This window comes from Mytilus trossulus, chromosome 13 (assembly GCF_036588685.1).
Source record: "Mytilus trossulus isolate FHL-02 chromosome 13, PNRI_Mtr1.1.1.hap1, whole genome shotgun sequence".
Taxonomy (NCBI): Eukaryota; Metazoa; Mollusca; class Bivalvia; order Mytilida; family Mytilidae; genus Mytilus; species Mytilus trossulus.
Genome location: NC_086385.1, coordinates 15,163,157 through 15,185,820, shown reverse-complemented (window position 1 = coordinate 15,185,820; position 22,664 = coordinate 15,163,157). Strand labels below are relative to the sequence as shown.

Sequence of the window (22,664 nt, the reverse complement as noted above, 5' to 3'; positions counted from 1 at the left end):
CCTATCTATAACCCTATCTATAGAAGATAAACACAATATCTGAAAGGCCGGACGGTGAGCTATAGTTGTTATGTTCTGTGTCATTTAGTCTCTCATTGGCAATCATACCGCATCTTCTTTTTAATAATAACTGTAGTGTTTGTTTAAAATTTATCTATACAGATTACTTTGTTCTCCATCAGCGAAAACTATCTATTGATAAACAAATTGTTCAAAGAAAAACAAAAAAGTTGATTATAGATATTGACATGTAATTATAGTTTTGTTTTATAAAGCATGCAAACAACCTGGATTTCATCGAATGTCAGACTGTTTCGCATGTGTTCTTGCAAGTCATGGTGGCGAGGAATCAAGAGGTTCGAATGGTAAACCGACATTAGTGGATTTGAGAGACCAATGTTTATATGGAGTCGACCATAAACCAATAACAATGAAAGCTATAATAAAAAAAATCAACGACGTTAAAGCATTAAAAGATAAACCGAAGCTTTTTTTCATTCAGGTTTGTATCAATAGATTGAATTATTCAAAATCGTGAAAAAATATGAACAATGAATTACGTTGATGTCATTAATTAATAACCCGAGCATTATTTGAGTGCATTATTTAATTGGTAAATACAGGCCACAGTAGTATATCAGTGTTCAAAGGTCATAAATCGATCGAGAAATAACAAAACGGGTGATTTTACTTTTCACAAACTATAACTGAGGGAAACACATCAACTAACAGAGGAAAACAAAAGAACAAGAGGATTACTGAAAAGCAAGAACAACAAACATCAGCATCCATAGAAACGAACTATATTTGATAACAACTGCCACATTTTTGACTTGGTACAGGAAGTTTTAAGAGAAAAAAAGGTGTGTTGAACCTGGCTTCATGGCTAGCCAAATAAAGACAACAGTAGTATACCGCTGTTTGAAATTCAGAATTCAAGAGAGAAAAAAAATCCGGGTCCTGGGGACACCTGATAAAATCGGTGTTTTTGTGTCCCTGATCACATCCGATTGACATCTTTTTATCCTGAGCGGCAGGTCATCCTGTATAAAAAAAATATATTCTTCTAGTTTTCATGCTGTTTGACTACCGGATTTGTAGAATCCTCGGAGACAGATTGTCCACCAGCAAAGATTCCGGTATGGTTGTGATAAATAAAGGCAATAGTAGTATACCACTGTTCGAAATTTATAAATCGATTGAAAAAAAAATCTGGGTACACCAAAACTCCCGTTTATTTAAAATAATTCAATGTATAATCATTTATATCTAAATAATGAAAAAAAAATTAACGCATCAATATCTGTGGATTTATAAAAAAAATTAATAACGCTGTTTCTTTAATTTATCTAAATTACTTTATAACGTTCATTCGGCAGAAACTGTTTTCTCTAATTTTGTCAAGGGGTTAACATTTGGTTTCAAAGACATAATTTTACTTTTACTTTCCTTATCTTATTTTTAAGGTTTTCATTGTAAAGGTGGTATGAAATACTTCTAACATTAAGTAGCACATCATGTGTCGTCCACTTACAAAAAAAAATGTAGTACTGTATCAGGATTTAAAAAAAACCAACAGATTTTAGACTGCATCATACTTATTTCATGGTAACGTCAAATTTGGCGTACACATATTATGTCCGTTTTATTCTCCCCAGTATGCATGTATAACGATTTGAAAGCAGTACGTGCTTGCTATGCATATACATCAGCTTTACATTAATGCTTATATTTATAGGCTTGTCGCTCACGCACACAAATGAATATTACATCATCCGGTATAGAACATGGGCATACAATTGATATCAATAGTGCTTCACATGGAAATTGTCCAACTGATTGCACTGATGAATTTTATAAGCAGGCATTTCCTGAGTGTCCAACACAAAACGAACCGTCCCTGAAGGCAAACCATGGCATTATATCAGAAAAGAAGGATAACGCAGAAGCAAGTATCTTCCACAAACTCGGTCAATTGTTTGGTTTAAACAAACATGATGCAGAGAAGATAATTGAACCAGAGGATATCATATCCATTCTAGACCAATCATGTACCGATGATACCCTTATCGTTTATTCAACAGCTTCAGGTAACATAAAATTGACAATTTATTTTACATGCAATTATCTACTCAACTAGAAATGGTTAACTCATTTGTTTTTATGAAAACTCCTGAAATGATTTTATAAAGAGAAGTCAAAATAGATTCCTTATTCATGCAAACCGATTTATATATGGACGGAAGGATTGAGATTTATGTTTTATGTTTTCAACAATTTGAATACTTCCTTGTAGGTTGGACTTCGTAAATACAGCTGTTTCTCAAAACCCATCTCTTTTGGGGATATCTTGAATATTCATAGAAAATTAATTTTGTTTTCATACTGGTTCCCAGTTATGCTCTCTGTGTTCCATTTCACAGAGACATAACTTGGGAATGTTACCAGTAACTATACATGTGCATATTGTTTACATTGAAATATGTGGTAACCTGTTATTCGAGTTGGGGTAGTTAAGAATATTAGTGTTAGTTAAAACTCTGAAAAGTTCAGGGCATATAAACGTTGAAAATATGCCGCACAGCCCTTTATTATGACCTTTGAAAAATATGATGGTGCATTTGAACTTTCAATTCTAGAATTCTAAGATTTTTTTCTAAACTTCCTGGTGAAAGTAGTACAGTTTTACCCGTTAAGTGAGTTCCTATGGGAAAATGCATTGTTAATATTTACAGAAATGCAACCTGTAACTCTGTTAAAACAATTTGATACTACAAAGATTATGCCGTCGGATTAAATATCAAACTGTCAATTTGATAAAACGCCTTTTGAGATATTAACATCTTTATTTTTTCTACTTCGAACTTAATTTGCACTTTTTAAAACTATATTTTTGTTCGAGCGCAATTGAAGATCTTTTGGAGACGAAATTGGCGACTGGCGTTTGAAATTTATATGCTGATATCTATGGTGATTATGATTCTATTTTCTTTGTCTGTAACCAGTACACTACTGGTACATGACATCATTTTAATCTGATATATTTATTTAAAACTTTCAAGTTTTAAAGACAAGTACAAAACAGCAATGCATCTTTAATGTTTGTTATCAGGTATCATGTTGATTTCAGGTACATTTTAAGATATTCGTATTACGTTAATTCATTTCTGTTTCATTTATTATATTTGAAGAAAAGTATTCTTACGGAAGAGTGAAATTAGGTGGTTGGATGCTTGTTTGTCTGAATAAAGCAGTAGAAGAACAACGTCGTCAGTTAAACAGAAGCTATCACATCGATTTAATGGACATTTTAATAGCCGTAACTAGTGCCGTGGCTAAGAATTTTGAGACACACCTGTCAGATGATAATTCCACTCGTAAATGCGCAGTTGTATTTGAACATTGTCTCTATAAAGAGTTGTATTTTAGTAACAACTAGATTTAACTTTTTTAAAGTAATAATTGCAATTAATATGTATCTATATATATTAAAAAATATTCTTCATATATAAGACACTTGATTCAAGAGACTTCAATTTTTGATTTACCATTTTTTGCTATACGTTGATATGAAAATCATTTCCGGAGTAAATGTTTGTAAAACACTTTTATCTGTTTACATGTTGTACACGAATAAGATTGAGGATGGTAATGACGAATGTATCAAAAAGACAACAAACCTATCAAAGAGTAAAATTGAATCGGTCGAAGGCCATTAATAGGTCTCCGACACAGCTATGAAAAAAAAGCAACATCTGGAGGCGGTCTTTACCGGTCCCAAAAACAGACATGTGTACTATAGTTCAGTGAAAAAATGAACGTCATAGCTAACTCTATAACATATACATGAGCTAAATTCAAAACAAAACAAGTGTGTCATTCATCAAATTTATTCGTTTAGTGTATAGATATAAGAAGATGTGGTATGAGTCCCAATGAGACAACTCTCTATCCATATCACAAAGTGTTTATTGTATAGAACATTATTCAATATGTACAAATTACTTACAAATAACCCCTGTGGTTCACTTTTAGAAATAAAAATCTTATATTAGGAGCTACGTTTTTTTTTTTTGATGACGGTTTAAACATACACTCTAAGACAACCCAATATGTAGATTGTCACTGTACCTTTAATTGTAATCCTAATCGTAGGTGTATGAAAGGTTCTGCAAACGTCAAATAGCATGCTTAAATACATGCGCAATTCGTATGGCCAAGTGTTGTGAAGGTGAAGCCCACCATCTTTAAATGCAAATAAAGATTCAACGAGAATGACTTTATATGATTTTTTTTTTAAAGACCTACTAAAACTTTAATTTGTTCAATTCTAAATTAACACCTTTTGCATTTATAGCCTTATATAGATATTCAAGAAGCCTTGGCAGAATAGAAGAAATAAAAATCTATTTTTTTTTATAAGATTTGATTCTTACGACTTCAAAAGAAAAATAAGACTACGCTATATTTACAATAGATAGAATCGTAGCATTTTAGTTATTGTGGATTTTAAAATGTATTCTAGAACTCATAGTTTAAAAAATGGAAGAATCATTTTTATCAAAACATAGTTATAGGCATCACAAAAATTCCGTCTAAATTAGAATGAGGGATAAGTAAAACAACGACACAACTTACATGTTTCTTTTTTTCTAATCCAGTATTTAATTATTTTAAAACCAATACAATTAAAAGTACACAGAAAAACGTGCAAAGTCTAAACACTAATAACACATGGAGTAGTAAAAGTAAGTAAAAATAAGTAAACGCAAAACAGAAGAAAGAGATACCAAATAAAAGATGTGGTCGATGTATTATTATTAAATACAAAATAAAGAAGACGAAAATAATGAACTCCGTGGATAATTCAAAAAGGAAAGTCGCCAATCAGATCTAAAAATCAAAAGCTCAAACACATCAAACAAATGGATAATATCTGTCATATGCCTGACTTGGTACAAACATTTTCTTATGAAAAAACATACAACATCTGAATATAATCTGCAAATAAATAATGTCCTTTGAGCAGTAAAATATCTTCCTAATTTGATTCTGATTACTGTCTGTAATTGTGCAGAATTGGGTTTTTTTCCAATATAAAACACAAGCCCATGCAATATCAAAAGTTAAGGAAACCAGTGATAAACAAAATTCTAAAAGAAATTAACAACCAGTGGTTGAGATCTCGGACACAACGATATAAATTATTGTAGACAGGACACGAAAATACCGCTGATATAGATTATCTTAATGTCATGGACATTGGAATCTAACAGAAATATGAACGCCTAACACCGTTTGATATGATGCACTTCGTGCACTTCAGATAAAAAGCTTATACGTTATTTCACGTTATGTGAACTTTTTATCTTATCATCAATGCAACGTAAGAATTTATATTTTCCGCGAATATTAATCATCCTTTCTACAAGGAAAACATTACACGGAGATTATAAAACTATACATATAATACCGTGAAGAAAATTTAAGTATTGCTTCCGTCCAAATGGAGTCTATGGTTCACACAGGGAAGGGTTTGTACCAGCAATTCTACACCAAGATTGACTGTAATATTTTTCTGTCTATGAAGAAATAACATAAAAATGAAATGCACAATGTATAACCGGCATAGCGGATGGAGAGTTGTCTCATTGGCTCTCACACCACATCTCCCTTTATCTATATGGCGGGTTATTCTAAAGTGTGCACCACATTTTCAATATTATTTCGAATAGACAAAAAGCATATTACAGTTATTCCTTATATTTTAATTCTAATACTATCTTAAACGGACGTAAATCATTAAAACACATCGATGACGTCACGGTAATGAATACTGAATAGCACGTTTTTTATCAAACAATTAAACTGATTGCTTTTAATATTGGCAAAACAAGATCTTTTAATATACAGGAAATCTAAAGAGCAAACGTAAACCATAAACACCTCATTTTTTTTATACGACAATGCACATCAAATAATGTTAAAAGGAAAAGTAAGTTCCAAGAGATGCACAGTCTATCGATTTGACATTAGAAATTTATCTAATAAGATTAAATGAAGTCATCATGGTATTTATTTATCATAGTTCTGGTTTTATTGCAAACTCTCAGGATAACATTCAAATATCACGGCCCAGACCATGTCTTAAATATTTGCATTCCATGAAGTATTTCTCAACTAGCAAAACGTATGACAAATATGTTGTTTTAAATTAACAAATGTTGGTAATAATATAGACATTTAATTTGCAATGATTTTTTATACTTAAAGTTGGTTCAAGACTTTTAAATAATTCTTAATTTTCAATTTAAGATATGTTTTTAATTGGTAACTTCATTTCACGTATACCTAAATTTCAAAGACTCCATTATGAAATACATATAAAGTGTGAAAGATGTTCATGATGTCAGTACAACAATTACCAGTAACAATAAATAGTAATAATTTAGGGCCCTTTAAAGCATGTCTGAGCCAAGGCTCCGTGTTCAAGGCCGTGCACTGACCTATAATGGTTTACTTTTATAAATTGTAACTTTGGATGGAGAGTTGTTTTATTGGCACTCACACCACATCTTCCTATATCTATATACTATTTTTAAAAGTAATATCGATTGTACATGATATATGTACCAATACGTTGATCGATTTTGAAAAAAAACCACAAACTTACCTTTATTCAATTGCACTCACAACAATTTAGACAAAAACATGTGTAATTGGTCATAACTACTGACAAAATTATCATGTATAAATGTTGTGAATCTTTGTGCCTTTTTTTTTATTTTGTGAAGTTTGAAGTTATTGGTTATTTAGATATATGAAGATGTGGTGTGAGTGCCAATGAGACACATATATAGAAACTGAACAAACGTTACAGTTATATTAAACCTTTATTCATTTACATCAATCGAATAAGTTATTTTGAAATTCATTTTTATTGTAATCAAATGTAATCATGATTACTTACCGATGTAATCAATAATTTTACCAGTTGCTGTTATAAATAATATAATCATTAGTTTAGTTCAAACGTACACTTGACAAATAATTCTCATTTAATCAATAACATTTAAATTTTTTGTAATCAGACCAATTTCTGCCTGTTAAAAATCCAGGCGAAGTAACACTTAGTCAACATCTAATCTTTTTAATAAGAATAATAAAGAACCGTTTAGATGCATCTGACATCAACGTGCAAATGTAAGGCATAAAAGCATTTAAAGGCATGCCATACAGTAACAGGGGAGGTAATGACTTTGCTAACGTAAAATTATATTTTTGTGACGACAAAACTGTGACATATCGGAAAAAGATGCATTTTTCGACTGATTTTTATCATTCAAACTGATTTAATTTGAAAACGAGTGCATGGACAAAAAACAGTTTGTGTTTATCTTTTAAAACAAAACAAAAAGTGATGGATTGCTTTCGAAAGGGAAAATATGGCCACACATCCGATTTTTGAGCAAATATACAGAATTTCCACCTTACTTAACTCAAAAAGTAGCACATCAAGGTATATTTTATCATTACATATTTGATTAAATCAGGCAAAAAAGCCTATATGGAAATTTTCATCAAACTGTAAATACGGGATCAAAACAGTATCGTATGCACTTTCAACCAAAATAACAATAAAATGTACAGCTAAATCGAAGTTAGACAGTTTTGCTTCGGAGTAAGAGCGAATGAAATTTTTTGTTAAGGGACACTAGATATTTTGATGAATGTAATTCTATAAATTCATGACAAATTCGTCGAGTGTTCTGATAGTGTACTATCACACAGGACCTGTCAGGGTGGGACAAAGAAAACGTTATAAGATAATACGGACCTTTACCATGTAGCCAGGTTATATTGGCAAAGTAATTCTTATTTTTATTTCAGTTCTGAGTAAGAAGATTGTGAAAGACATATTTGCCAGGTACATATTTTTAAAGTTAAATAGCTAACTTTTTTCATATTTATTATAGATTACACTCAGGTTAAGATAAATCTGAGTTATCTATGACTTAATTAAAAATGACAGGTGATTCGACAAAGTCGGTCGTGTAATAAGATTTTAGAATCAGCCGTCATTCGAATATGATTTTTTGTGAAAGGTTACACTTACCGTGAGTAATACCAAAGAAACTGGCTGGCAAATAACAAGAACATTTTGAATTAAATAAGTTATAAATATGTAAAAAAATACAAAAAAAAACTTTCTTTAACACGACCAGTAGTTGAAACTGAAACGAAGATTCAAGATACCACCCATAGAACATAAAGAAGACATATGAAAAGATCTTCCTATTTAAAACAAAAAAAATTATCTTATTTTTCTATTACATTAGCCGTACTGTTGCAATACACATACACTTGCCACTTATTTGGTCTTTCGTGATTCGAGCGTCAGTGAAGAGTCTTTAGAGAACGATTGGCAAGTCTGACGTTCACAATTACAAGAATTTTGTTTAATTGTTTTTTTTTTGTTTTGCTAAAGGAATTAATTGATATTGTAAAATATAAGCGGTATTTATTATAATTGTTATATTGCTGTTACACCATTGCTTTATTGTTGTGCTTGTGATGAAATTTAATTGATTTGCACATTCCTATACGAGGAACAGTCAAATGTGTAGATCTGCTTGTCCTTCTAAACCAACTACTATCAACACAGATTTATGAATTTTATTTAGCTTGCTATCCATGGTCAGTTTGTTTGGATTAATTTGGATATCTTTCTTGCTATACACGTTTTCATTTTCTTGTTTTCAGTATCTATATACTTTCACAGATTTTCTTTATTCCTTACGATCGTGTTTTTGTTGATTTTTATTGCGTGATTTCAGAAGTGCAGTACCTAATATTCTGGAACATAAATTTTATAACTACCTTGTCTATTGTAAGATTAAATAACATTATTTCCTAGGGTAAGTGATTAAATTACTTCTTACATTGGCAAGTAATTAGGATTACGTCTGAGCAAAATGAATTTCAATATCAGTAGATCGATGTAAGAAGATGAGAAACATTTGTTTACAGAATCCTCCATCGAAATGTATTTGTATTTCATAATCTAAACTATATTGTATGGCAAGAAAAAAATAACCTATTCATCCAACCTAATAATTTAAAATTTTAGGGTTCTGAATTCAGCATCATCTAAATCCAAATCTCACTGTCCATCCAACGAGGACGAGTATGATAGCAAACAATAGATACAGAGGCTTGGCGTTGATAATTTGCAATGAAAACTTTGATACTTTATCGCAAAGGGATTACTGCGACAACGAAATAAAACTTATGGATGAAACATTTGGAAAGAATTTAAACTTCACAGTTTTGATTTTAAGGATTTAAATAAAAAAGCAAATAACGTGGGTCATACATACAGGTCAGTTGTACTATCATCTAATAGAAGATTGTCATATTACTATGTCCACAAATTATTAATAAAGACAATTAACTTGACCATGAGAACAACAATTTATTCTCAATGTTATGCTTTTGAAGCGTTTTGTGTTTGGGTTGTATCTTTAAAATGAATATTACTAGTTATATAATTTAAAGATGGTGCAGAACCAATACAGTAACAGAGCTACATGTATTTATTATATAGCCAGAAAGAATAATCAAATCAATGTAGGAATAGATCTAAACGGAAACAAATTGCAAAATCAAAAACTCTACACATCAAACGAACAGGAAAATATCTGTCATATTTCGAAACTATATCAGGTATTTCTTATGTAGAAAATATTTGCTAAACTTCTCATTCAAATGGCGGTCACATAGGATTCCATTATGTTGACAACAATGTGTTAGTAAATGAGTAACAACAACTGACATAATAGTTAAAATTAAAAAAAATTGGGGTACAGCAGTCAACATTGTGTTATAATTTTTATCACTTAGAAAACCAAACTACGCTAGAAAGACAAATAAAATGGCACTTATACACTCTTTAGACTAAGCGGATAAGCAATAATGAAGGTAAAGAATACAAAAAATTACCATAGCAGGATGTATACAAACTAAACCAAACAAATACAAAGTTGAAGAGCATTGAGGATCCAAAATTCCAAAAAATTGTGCCAAATACGGCTTAGGTAATCTATGCCTGGGATATGCAAATCCTTAGTTTTTTTCGAAAAATTCAAAGTTTTGTAAGCAGGAAATTTATAAAAATGACCAAACAATTGATATTCATGTCAACACCGAAGTGCTGAATACTGTGCTGGTGATACCCTCGGGGACGAAACGTCCACCAGCAGAGGCATGGACCCAGTGGTGTAAATAGTTATCAAAGGTACCAGGATAATAATTTAGTACGCCAGACGCGCTTTTCGTCTACATAAGACTCATCAGTGACGTTCATATCGAAATAGTTATAAACCAAACACATACAAAAATATTCAAATAAACAGAATGAACGTTAACGGCTTTCCCAGACTTAAACCACTGTTAAATCTTATGATGATGAATAAAAGGTGTGATCTTATTATATAATATTTTGTTTATTAGTCTGCAAACAAGATGATTTTTTCAACAATTAGACTGTTTTACATGTGTTTTGGCGAGTCAGGGTGGAGAGGAAGACAGACATGCTCACGGTAAACCGACAACAGTGAATATAAGAAACCATTGTATATATGATGTTGACTGCTTTCCAATTATAACGAACGATATAATAAACGAATTCAACGAAGTCAAAGCTTTGAAAGATAAACCGAAGCTTTTCTTCATCCAGGTTAGCACTTGTAAAGATTGAACTGTTAAAGATCTATGGGAGAGGATGTTGGCGATTCCTTTATGAAATAATGTATTTTTATCATTCATATAGGTAAGCTTATTTTCGAAAAAATACATCGGACTTGACGTATACTGATTTTATCACAATTGGACCTTTATGGTATATTTTCTTTTTCCTTGTTGTGATGATTTCGTTTTGAAAATCGTGCATATACCCGTAGAATGCTTATAGTTTTACGTCATTGTTCAATGACGTCGAGTGGCTAAATCATAAAGAAACATTTGACGTCAGAGTGTGATCGGAACAGCCTCAACAAGATATTCACAATTTACCACGGGTGTGAACTCAGAGAGTTTGAAGAATGTCATACTAGAATTAATTTATAAGGTACCAAAAAAAGAAAATGTAGTATTATTGTCAATGAGAAATCTCTCCACAAGAGTTCAAATGACACATATATTAACAGCTATAATTCTGCGCCTGTCCCAAGTCAGGAGCCTTTGGCCTTTGTTAGTCTAGTTAGTTTAGTATGACATTATCACTGTACTAGTATACAGATTTTTAAGGGACCGGCAGAAAGACGCCTCCGGGTGCGGGAGTTTCTTGCTACATTGAAGACCCATTGGTGGCCTTCGGCTGGTGTCTACTCTATGATTGGGTTGTTGTCGCTTTGTAGGCAATATGGATAAACAAAAGATGTAACGAAGTAATTTGACTACATTTTTGTTCCTTTAAGCAAAATATTGTATATATGTTCCGGACCATATGAGTATCTGGACCATACGCGTATGGTCATGACCATATGGGTATATACTCATATGGTCCGACCATACGCGGATGGTCGGACCGTACGCGTATGGTCGGGGTAATCAACACGTATACTTTTAAACTCTTCGTAAGTGTGACCCTTCTGGTCGTTACGTCACTAAAATGTCATTTTATTATATATTAATTTTTTTTAGAAAAAAAAACCAGTTTCATACCGTTAATATTACTTACTATTTGTAAGTACAATTATAAGATGTCAAAATCAAATGAACAAATTGTAAAAATGAATTTTATTGTTTAAAGTAGATGATATCACCAGCAAGGATCATGATATTTTTTTTAAAGATCATGACATTTATTTAAAAGTAAATATTAAAAGTGTATGTTTCTTTATTTTTTTCTATTCTTTATTTCTATTTCAATATTAATTATAAGACCGGTGAAATAGCATTTAAGAGCCATGAAATAGCTACTGCCTTTATTTAATTTGATCTGTGATATTCATTTTACAATATTGGAGATCAACACGATCTAGAGTTTCCTAAAAACACCGTAGACACATCCCGCGGAATTGTCCGAGTCGATATCAATGCACGAGAAAAGCTACATGTATGGTACTGTGTGAATGTCATTCTAAGTATACAAAAGCATACACGAATACAATTAGCGATGAAAACTAAGATCAACTGACTGTGCCATCAATATTTAATGTGTATGTAGCTTTTGAAATGTAAAATTAATACGTATTATTTCTGTTGTATATTTGAAAAAATACCTATATGGTCCAAATACTCATATGGTCCGGCCCGTTAATAACCAAACGAGTATAATACTCATATGGTCCGACCATACGCGTACGGTCAGACCATACGCGTATGGTCGGACCATATGAGTATACGCATATGGTCATGACCATACGCGTATGGTCCAAATACTCATATGGTCCGGAACATATATATTCATGGTGGTATTTTTAGTCATGTGGATCAAGACAGAATCCGACATCAAAGGACGCTGGTAAAGCCAAATGGCATATCATACCTGTTCACAGTGCTTCACCGGGTTTCAATCTAAATCAGATTTTGCGGAAGATTCATATACTGATTGTCCAACAGAAAGCAAGCCCGCCGTCAACGCTAATCATGAAACAAAAACTAAAAAGGAGGATATCACAGAAGCCACTATCTTCCATAAACTTGACAAAATGTTTGGCTTATACCGAAATCAACCAAAGGATACGACATCTATTCTAGATATTTCATGTACCGATGATACATTTGTTGTTTATTCAACAGCTTCTGGTAACTTCAATTAAACAATTGATTTAATAACCACTCAAACATTAAAACAAAATGTTTAATATTTTTATTCGTCCGAAGTGCTTTTCAAGACTAACCTTTTCAAGCAGAATACTAGAAAGGCAATAAAATTTAAGAACTATGATAGAAGAAGCGCTTTATGACACAACAAAAATCTTAAATTTAGCCAAATCAATCTTAATCAAACTTTGCTGAGGGAGTTCTAACCTTAGTTCCTTTATAATTTCTGAATTGAGCAATGGTTTATTTTTCAAAATGTGTTTGGAATCATATCAGTACCGACGTATTGACTGCTGAGCTGATTATATCATGGAGGCCTATGGTCCCACAGCAGAACTATCTTTTCAAATATAATGTGCTTTAAATACAAACAGACGGGAGAATTTATATATATATGTGCTATTTTGTTGACTTGTTAATTTGTCCTTTTAACTTTATGAAAGACAATTTGGTACTATGAACATAAAACCGAAGGATAGAATAGCACATACGAAGGTAGTCATGAGGCATATTGCATTTTTCACATCATCTCGTTGTCTACAACTTCAAACTTGATATGGCTTGTTTTTTGTTTAACTGTTTTCGATTCCAGCTGCTGATGAGTCGATCACATGAATACGAAATGTGTGTCAAGGGTACAAACTCTAAATACAATATCTATAAAGTTTCGATTTTCTTTCCTTTAGCTAAAACAATACCCATAATTGAAATCATCTTATGAATCTGTAATTCATATATAATGGCCAAGTATCTTGTCTTAGGGAGGGATAAATCATACTTTGTAAAGAATCATTCTGATTCAAACAAAAAATTCTCTGAAACCGATATTATCAAGATGCTTGATTTCTTGATTGACAACATATTTGTTACGTTCGGAGGACGTGTTTTTCAACAGACTGTCGGCATCCCAATGGGAACAAACTGTGCCTCTCTACTTGCTGACTTGTTTCTTTATTATTATGAGGCTGACTTCACGCAGGAACTTCTTAGGAAGAAAGATAAGAAGTTAGCAATATCCTTTAACTCTACTTTCCGCTATATAGATGACGTTCTTTCACTAAACAATTCAAAATTTGGTGACTATGTGGATCGCATCTATCCCATCGAATTGGAGATAAAGGATACTACAGATACAGTTAAGTCGGCTGCATATCTTGACTTACATCTAGAAATTGACAATGAGGGTCGGTTGAAGACAAAACATTACGACAAAAGAGATGATTTCAACTTTCCATTTCTAAGTAGCAACATTCCAGCAGCACCTTCATACGGGGTATATATCCCCCAATTGATACGATATTCCCGTGCTTGCATTTCCTATCATGATTTTCTTGATAGAGGGTTACTGCTCACAAGGAAGCTATTAAACCAAGAGTTCCAAAATGTTGAAGTTGAAATCATCCCTTCGTAAATTTTACGGACGCCACCACGAGTTGGTTGACCGTTATGGAATAACCGTTTAACAAATGATATCGGATATGTTCCTTACGTCGTAACTACAATCCCCTTCCCTTTCATGAATTTGACCTACCGAATTAGACTATTTACCGGATTTGTAATCACATAAGCAACACGACGGGTGCCGCATGTGGAGCAGGATCTGCTGACCATTCCGGAGCACCTGAGATCACCTCTAGTTTTTGGTGGGGTTCGTGTTGTTTATTCTTTAGTTTTCTATGTTGTGTCATGTGTACTATTGTTTTTCTGTTTGTCTTTTTCATTTTTAGCCATGGCGTTGTCAGTTTGTTTTAGATTTACGAGTTTGACTGTCCCTTTGGTATCGTTCGTCCCTCTTTTACTAATTAATTTTAAGTTATACAGAAAGTCATGAACATCAATGCTGCCGACTATACTTGTTATCGGCAATCATATTGAATTTAATTATCTAGAGGATTCCTGCAAATTTGCGATATATAATTTTGCAAGTATTGAGAGAAACTAGTTTTTAAATTTCGCCCCTAACATTGAATGAGCATGCGCGAAAGCGTATAAGATACGAATCGATAACGGTCTCCAAATGTTGATATTCCTTCACAAATTGAGTTTTCTTGGAGATAATCTTTAAACGAAAACTCTACAATGAACAATTCATTACAGTTATATACTTCATATAAAAAAAATCCAACTGTTTCAGAGGAGTTGCGGCTCAAAGAAATCGGTCTCTTCTTCAGTAGTTTCGATATTTATTGATTTTCTAATTCTCGTTCATTCATTTCCATTCATGTATTTAATTTGTAAATACTTCAACTATCTACCACAGTCTAAATGAAGAGGATTTTAGGAGATATAGGCAGCTTTGCACAATGCGAACATTCTTAGAAGCATTATCCAAAGTGGCAAACCAAAACTGTATGTTGTTGAGAAATCATGAGTTTATCAAAAATAACGTTTTGTTGACATATCAATTGAATTGAAACTAGACTCGAGTCTTTACTGAGTTTGAGTCTTAGCTGTGACCATAACAGTACAGGAACAAGTCTTCTATGAAAGGGGCACAATCGGTGACCCTAGAATTTATAATACATTTAAGTATTGAAGTGATTCCATCTATTAATTTTTGTTTTTACTTTATTTTAGAAAAGTATTCTTATGGAAGAGTAAACTTAGGTGGTTGGATGCTTGTTTCTCTCAAAGAAGCGGTAGAAGAACAGCTTCGACAGGCAAACGGAATATATCGCATTGATCTTATGGAAGTTTTAAACGCTATAGCTAGTAACAATGCACTTACATTTGAGACACACTCTAAGAAATACCACAAAGACCCACCCTTTAAAACAGCAGTTGTGTTTGAACATTGTTTTTATAAAGAGCTGCATTTTTATAGCATGTGAAATTACCTTTATTAGTTTTGATTACAATCTAAATTGAATAACTATGTACTATATTTATGCATCAGCTGTTTGATTCGAGTATCTATAATAACAATGTGTGATAATTCAAATCAACAATACGTAAATATACCTCGTAGAATGATATACCATCACTCAAGTGGAATTAATTAAGACTTATGTGTATTTACTTTCTAGTTTTATATAGTTATAAATCGGACAGAGCGGCCTTCTTTTCCATTGCTTAAAAATAAATGTAAATGTAAATTCGAGGCTATCATAAAACCAACGTGTTATGTATGTTTTCTGACGTGTTTGATGTATTTCGTATCTTTATAACCAATAACACATCTAATAAAAAAATGATTTGTATTAAAGCCTTATTTCAATACTGAAATATCATAATCACACAATCACACATTCACATATTACAATTTCAAATATCAAATTATCACTTAACTCCTCGTTAGGACGTCTGCAACAAGTTTTTCATGTGAGATAGCCGGCTTTACGGCATGATACGTACTAACTGTTTAATGTCGAACTGTGATTCAAACAAAGTTTTGGGCAGCGATTTGCATTAAACGTATTAAACATACCGAATGATGTTGAATAGAAAGAAAAAAAAGAAGAAAATACATTAACGGGGCATAGTTTTATGTGAAACCGCAATATTGATCTTAACTCTAAAATATATGTCATATCGAACAAGTAAACGTACTTTGTAACAGGATGAGTTGGTTGTAGCAGAGTCCTGTGTGTATTCTATAAGATTAACGCGAGCTGTGTTTCCTCAACAACAGGATGCGCCCATACTTTCAAAACATAAAGATTTATCTTGGGTATGTGTTTATCTGCAGTGTTTTGTTTACTTGTTATAGGATATGTAGTGAATATTTCGTGGATATTCGTACGTGGCCATGACGTTTTTTTAGTTGTATTTTTTGTAAAGTAACTATGATTATACAATTATGTATCCGAGGTAATGTATTGTATAATTCTAAATTCCTAAATAAAAGAATAAGTTTGGCCATCCAACGAATTTCTTCAATATTAAGATTGAGTTTTAACAAGAAATAGTTTGTAAACATAACAACAAAAGGCAACTTTGGTTTTTTAGAAATGGTACCATTCATGAGGCAAAAAATTAAAACTTTATAATTGTAATCGGGTATCGCTCGGTAGTTCCGAGTATAAAACATGAACAAGAACTCATCTAATATAATCACTAGTTATAACTGTAATTTTAACAATTACAATGGTTGTGCAAGAACGTTAGTTTGTTAAAACGTTAAATAAAATTGGGAATGGAATGGGGATGTGTAAAAGAGACAACAATCTGACCAAATGACAGAAAACAGCCGAAGATCACCAAGGGGTCTTCAACACAGCGAAAACAGCTCCTGCACTCGGAGGCAAGTTTCCAGTAGAAATACTAAAAAATTAAACCGACTTTTCGATAGATGAGTTGTCAAAATATATTAAAAGGTAGTTGTTAAGTACAAAGATGAAGAACCGTCCTTTGTCTGGAACAGTTTCTTTATACCAAATCTTTAATCTCAAATATTAATCGAATGAACGCAATATGTTCTTTTCACGTTTACAAACGTAAATGTCGTTTGATTTGATGGTCTGACTTAGTCATTATGATAACTAATTAATAAAGCATCTTAATTAGCACATGTACTAAATGAGCTATTGATTGTGAGTTAAATCCTCGGAAATTTATTTAGTATGACAATTGCACATGAGGCATAATACGTAAAGAATTATTTTAAACAGTTTTACAATTACTCGAATAATCGTCGCTAATAAAACAAGTAATCGACCTTTATTATTCAACAATTTGATAAACCTAACATTTATGTATTAATATTTTGATTAAATTGAAAATAGAAATGGGATGTACATATATCCCAGTAGATACGATATTCTAGTGTTTACATTACATGTCATTTCGTACTTAATACATATGCACATTGTTGCTGCTTACAAGAAAGCAATTAAACACACTATGACGAGGATCAAATGATCCATTCAAAATTACAGACTGCTTCAAGTAGTTGACCATTATGGAATATCTGTCAAACAGATGACGGTATATATTTGCAATTTTCTTCATAAAAATCCTGTATTTTTTTTTCTGGAATGACCTATCGAATAAGACTTATCACCAGTGGTGTACTTTTATTAGCAGAAAAACGGATGCCAAATGATCAGCAAAATGTGCTTATACTTCAGAATCAACCGAGATAACCCATATATTTGTATAGTTCGTGTTGCTTAGTCTTTAATTGTCTTGGTAGTCTTTAGTATACTGTTGCTTGTCTTCTGATCGTTTTCTTTATTGTCATGGCATTATCAGTTTGGTTACTTTGCATCATGGTGCGGAGCTATTAGTTTCAGTTTGCATACGTGCCATCTTGAAATAATTACTTATCACAAATTGATTCTGAATGGTTGCTTTATGAAACAGCTGAAATACAGCAAAATATATTGTTTTAAATGAAACAAAGAATTATAGACTTTTCTCGTCTCAGGATATGCTATCAAATGCCAGAAAATTAACTATGTGTATTTCAGTTCCGATCACGGTTATAACATGATTGATGTAATTCTATATATTCGAATTATTATTCATATATTTCACACTGAAATTCAATTTTGAAATCTCAATTAATTACAGAACTCATATAGGATACCCTGAAATAATCCTGAACGAATAACAATGATTTGGAGATCAAAGAGTAAGAGTTGTTGTTGTATTTTTTATACTATGTTGAAGTCTTTCCAAAACTGTCATAGAGATGTCTCTCTTGGTCTGTTTTTTGTTTTTCGCAAATACCAAGATTAAAATACTATAGACTTTCTGTATATTAGATTCATTTGTATAGAGGTTCCATGCTCTATTTTTTTTCGCTTACAACCTTTACCTCTTACTAGTATATAAAAAACAACCATGTTAATTAAACATACATTTTAATACACCAAGTTATATTTACATCTCCATGACTAGAATATACGCTTTTACTTTGGGGCGTTGCCTTGACTACAGGGTATTGTATTTATTGTGTTGAGGCGCCAGGGTGATTTCCTATTCACTATGGTTAACAGCTGACCTATGTTGACAAATGGTTATAAAACCAATTGTAGTTAAACACGTTTATACAACCACCTACCAGTAAGAGTGACCAGGGAAACCCTTCGTATTAACAATGCTCCAGTTATTAGTGTCCCATCTGTTATACCCTCTATAAGATCAGGTGGAGGAGGTCCCATAGTTACACATCTGTATACTCTACTGTAACCATTTACGACTTTTGTCAAACCTGCAAATTATAGAACTTGTCAGGATCAAACGAGGGCCGAGTGAAATAATCCCCCAATTACTACCAGTCTATCAATATCCCCTCTCAGTATTGACTCTGCGCCAAAGGATGTCTGAAAAAGATCTATTTCTTGAAATGTCTTGTTTCTTCCTTATTGATAAAATTGGTAACTAATATAAACTTAAATTCTTTTTGGTTGCTAAAATCACAATAGTTCATAGTAAATAAAGTGATTAATAAAGGAAATGTCAAAATCCAAGAAACGCAACTTTACTTCTATTCTTTTTTTGGTCCAATTCCATAGAGGAACTCATTTGATACTGATGCCTATAATATTGCAACAAAATACAAAATACAGAAAAGTAGTGCCTGAAATTATAAAACAGAAACAGCAGCAACTATTCTCATTTGGGTTTTGAATAACAGAACTATTTTTTGCAGCACCTGCTTCGTTTTCGACAGCAAACTAACAAGTGCAAGATACGAATTTCAAAATTCAAATTCAACGTGAGAAGCGTCATCTATGGCATAATTGCATTTTAGTGAAATCTTTATCACACTTCTTGTACGAATACAAAGTTACAACTGGTATATTATTTAACGAATTTATAAAAAAATCGGATGCACGATGATATTGGTTTTTAGTGAAATCTTTATCACACTTCTTGTTTGAATACAAAGTTGCAACTGGTATATTATTTAACGAACTCATAAAAAATCGGATGCACGAGGATATTGGTTTTAAAAAAATTCAAGAGACTCGTTGCAATGCTAGGTTAATGTTATGTGTACGATTATCTAATTGTGTGAACTTTGACAGGGAATGAATATCAATAAACCAACACAAACTTATAATAAAAATGATTAAACACGTTATCTCTGACACAACTCAAAGTTTTCTTGCACAGATACACTACAGTGAAGACCCATTGGTGGCCTTCGGCTGTTGTCTGCTCTATTGTCGGGTTGTTGTCACTTTGACACATTCCCCATTTCCTTTCTCAATTTATGCTTACACAGATTTATCAGTGTTCTTAATTCATATTTACTTTATACATGGTAAAATGTACGATCGGATGCACGTTCTCTATTTGTATTTAAATTATTACATTTCATTGTTATATAATTTTTAGAACATATGATAAAATTTTATGATGTCGCGTTTTTCAATTTGTATTCATTCATATGCTTTTCTCTTTGAAATAATTAACAGAACGCATTTCAACTCCATCAAAAGACAAATACACTCTTAAGATATATATGCAAATCATTTAATATTTATTTAAGTATTACACTAGTTATACAAAATGTGGTTACATATTATGAGGTTGTCCTTTCCGCTTGAATTGTATGTATTGAAAGTGTTTTGTGTCTTTTTGTTTGTGTTATAAGATTCAGAACATAAAATTTAAATTGGTTCTACAAAAAGAGACATGTAGCAAAGTTGGGATCACAACACAAGCAATCCATGTCACATAAGTAAAAAAACAATGGACTACGAAGAGGAAAAAACTACAATTCATTAAACTTTTCTCAGATAATTTAGATTCTAAAGACTGAACAACAAGAGACTACCTTTTCCTCATACTTAGAAGTGTGTGTCCAAAACTAAAAGTATCAAAGCAAAAAACAGCATGCATTTTTTTAAATTTTAATTTTATTAAATTGAAATCATATCAAATAAAGAAAACAGTAATATACCTCTGTTTGAAAGTCATAAATCGATTGAGAGAAAACAAATCCAGGTTATAAATGATCAAATAAAACACAGAACAGCATGTTTAATTTTTCAAGTTGGAAGTTGATGTAAAGACTGCATCGTTTTCTTTTTTCGCTTGGATCTCGGAACGCCCATTAAAATACGCTATAAAGGTGATACAAATATCACCATAGGAGGCGATAGCCTCAAATGTACAAATTGAAAACGCATGTCTGAAAGAATTAATTATTCACAACACAATGCTATCATGAAAATTTTATAAGAATGATTCGAAAGACAAACGCGCTGATTTTAATTCTAGTTTAAATTATTGAAAAAGATACATCGTAGAAAAGTAATTGGTTTGATATAATTTAGATACAAAATTTATTACACAGAGCTTTTCTATAATTTAAGGTTTTCAATTACTTTATCAAGAAGTGTATGTGCTTCTTTTTCTAGTTCATCGATTTCCTTGTGGAGCATTTTCAAACATGCAATGAACGTAATTGAAGATGATAAGATAGTACCGACAAATGGTATAAACTTTAAAAATCGCTTTGCCATAACTTCGGTAGTTTTTTCAGCAAGAACTGACTGAATAGACTTCAAGACCATTTCTCTAATTCCTTCCATCAACAAACTTTGAAAATGAGGAAGTAGGCTCATTAATTCCTTTTGTACGATTTTCAGCTTGTTACAAGTGTTTTTTATTATCTCTTCAGTCAGTGAAAATTCCTTCATATAAAACCGTATTTCACCTTGAAGCATGTTTACGTTCAAGATCTCCAGCATCGGTAAAGGTATTGCAGCACCTGCTGCCGATAAGAAAGCAACACGGTTCGCACGTCGGATCAACTCTACCTTCTTTTCTTTAATCACCTGGTGCGATAAGGGTGGTATACAATAAAGTAATGCCTCCCTTTTGTTTTGTGTGAGCGTCTTAAATATTGCATGAATTAGCTTGTCGAAGTCGCCTACTGACGGATCATAATTGGATATTATAAAGATACTTGTTGTTGGAATTCCGCTGTCTTTGATATTTTCAGCACAAACTGTAACTATTTCTTCGTAAATGTTCTGTCCGGTGATGCCGTCCACTTTGGCACTTCTTAAGATTTCATCGAATTTAGTTCTTACGAAAAATAACGGCTTTCCCATTTTACGTATTTCCCTAGCAAACCAGGCATCATCCTGTGAAAAATTCTTATTCGACATCAAAAGCACAAAATCAAGATTCTCTATTTCGAGCGATTTCAGATATTCATAACCTCTCTCATATTGTATTGTTCCGCAACCAACCCCATCCGTAAATGTGATGTTAGGATTGTCCTTTATTGTGTATTTTGTTGCTTTTTTAGTTGTATTACCTTTATAACCCTGGTCGGCAAATCCTTCGTCACCTCTTTTTAATCCACGAAAAGTATTCAAAAATGTTGATTTGCCGGAACCACTTTCCCCAAAAATTCCAATTTGAATATTTGCATTTTTCCATTCATTCGATTTTATCCTAATAAAATCAGAGAGGAATGCAATGCCCGTTTGTGCAATAAACTCTTTTGTGTCTTTCTGTATCTGTTCAAAATCCTCAACTGTTGTCCAATTATCCAATAAATCCATTTCCTGGAAAATTAGTGAAATATTTGTTTAGAAGCAAGAGACATTTTAAAAATATTCACTGAGATACTACTTTTAGAACTTATACAATTTGATAGGTTTTTATCTATTCTTTCTGTTTGGTCTAGTTGTAATAAGTTGTGCGATAGATATTCCATTTAATCAAGGTCAACGTTCTTTCGCATATATTGCAATAATTCAACAAAATACCCTTTTAATGTTCTTCTATGATATTAAAAAACATACTTACCTGTACCTTATAAATTGGAATGATTCATAGTTAACCTGTAACTGAATAACGAGCTTAATACAGAAGTATTCAGTTTAAAGTGAAAAATGTTAACCTTCTGTTTTTTTTTCAAA

General features: G+C 32.1%; 1 protein-coding gene across 1 annotated transcript; it reads right to left on the bottom strand.

Annotated features, from left to right (window-relative positions):
• Positions 1–21,089: 21,089 nt before the first annotated feature.
• Positions 21,090–22,304, bottom strand: LOC134694121 (interferon-gamma-inducible GTPase 10-like). Its single transcript, XM_063555116.1, has one exon. It carries the CDS (start codon positions 22,302–22,304, stop codon positions 21,090–21,092), a length of 1,215 nt encoding a protein of 404 aa, XP_063411186.1.
• Positions 22,305–22,664: the final 360 nt, after the last annotated feature.

Excerpts from the sequence above, each read along its gene's own strand:
- LOC134694121 (XM_063555116.1), bottom strand. The coding sequence starts at position 22,304 with ATGGATTTATTGGATAATTGGACAACAGTTGAGGATTTTGAACAGATA.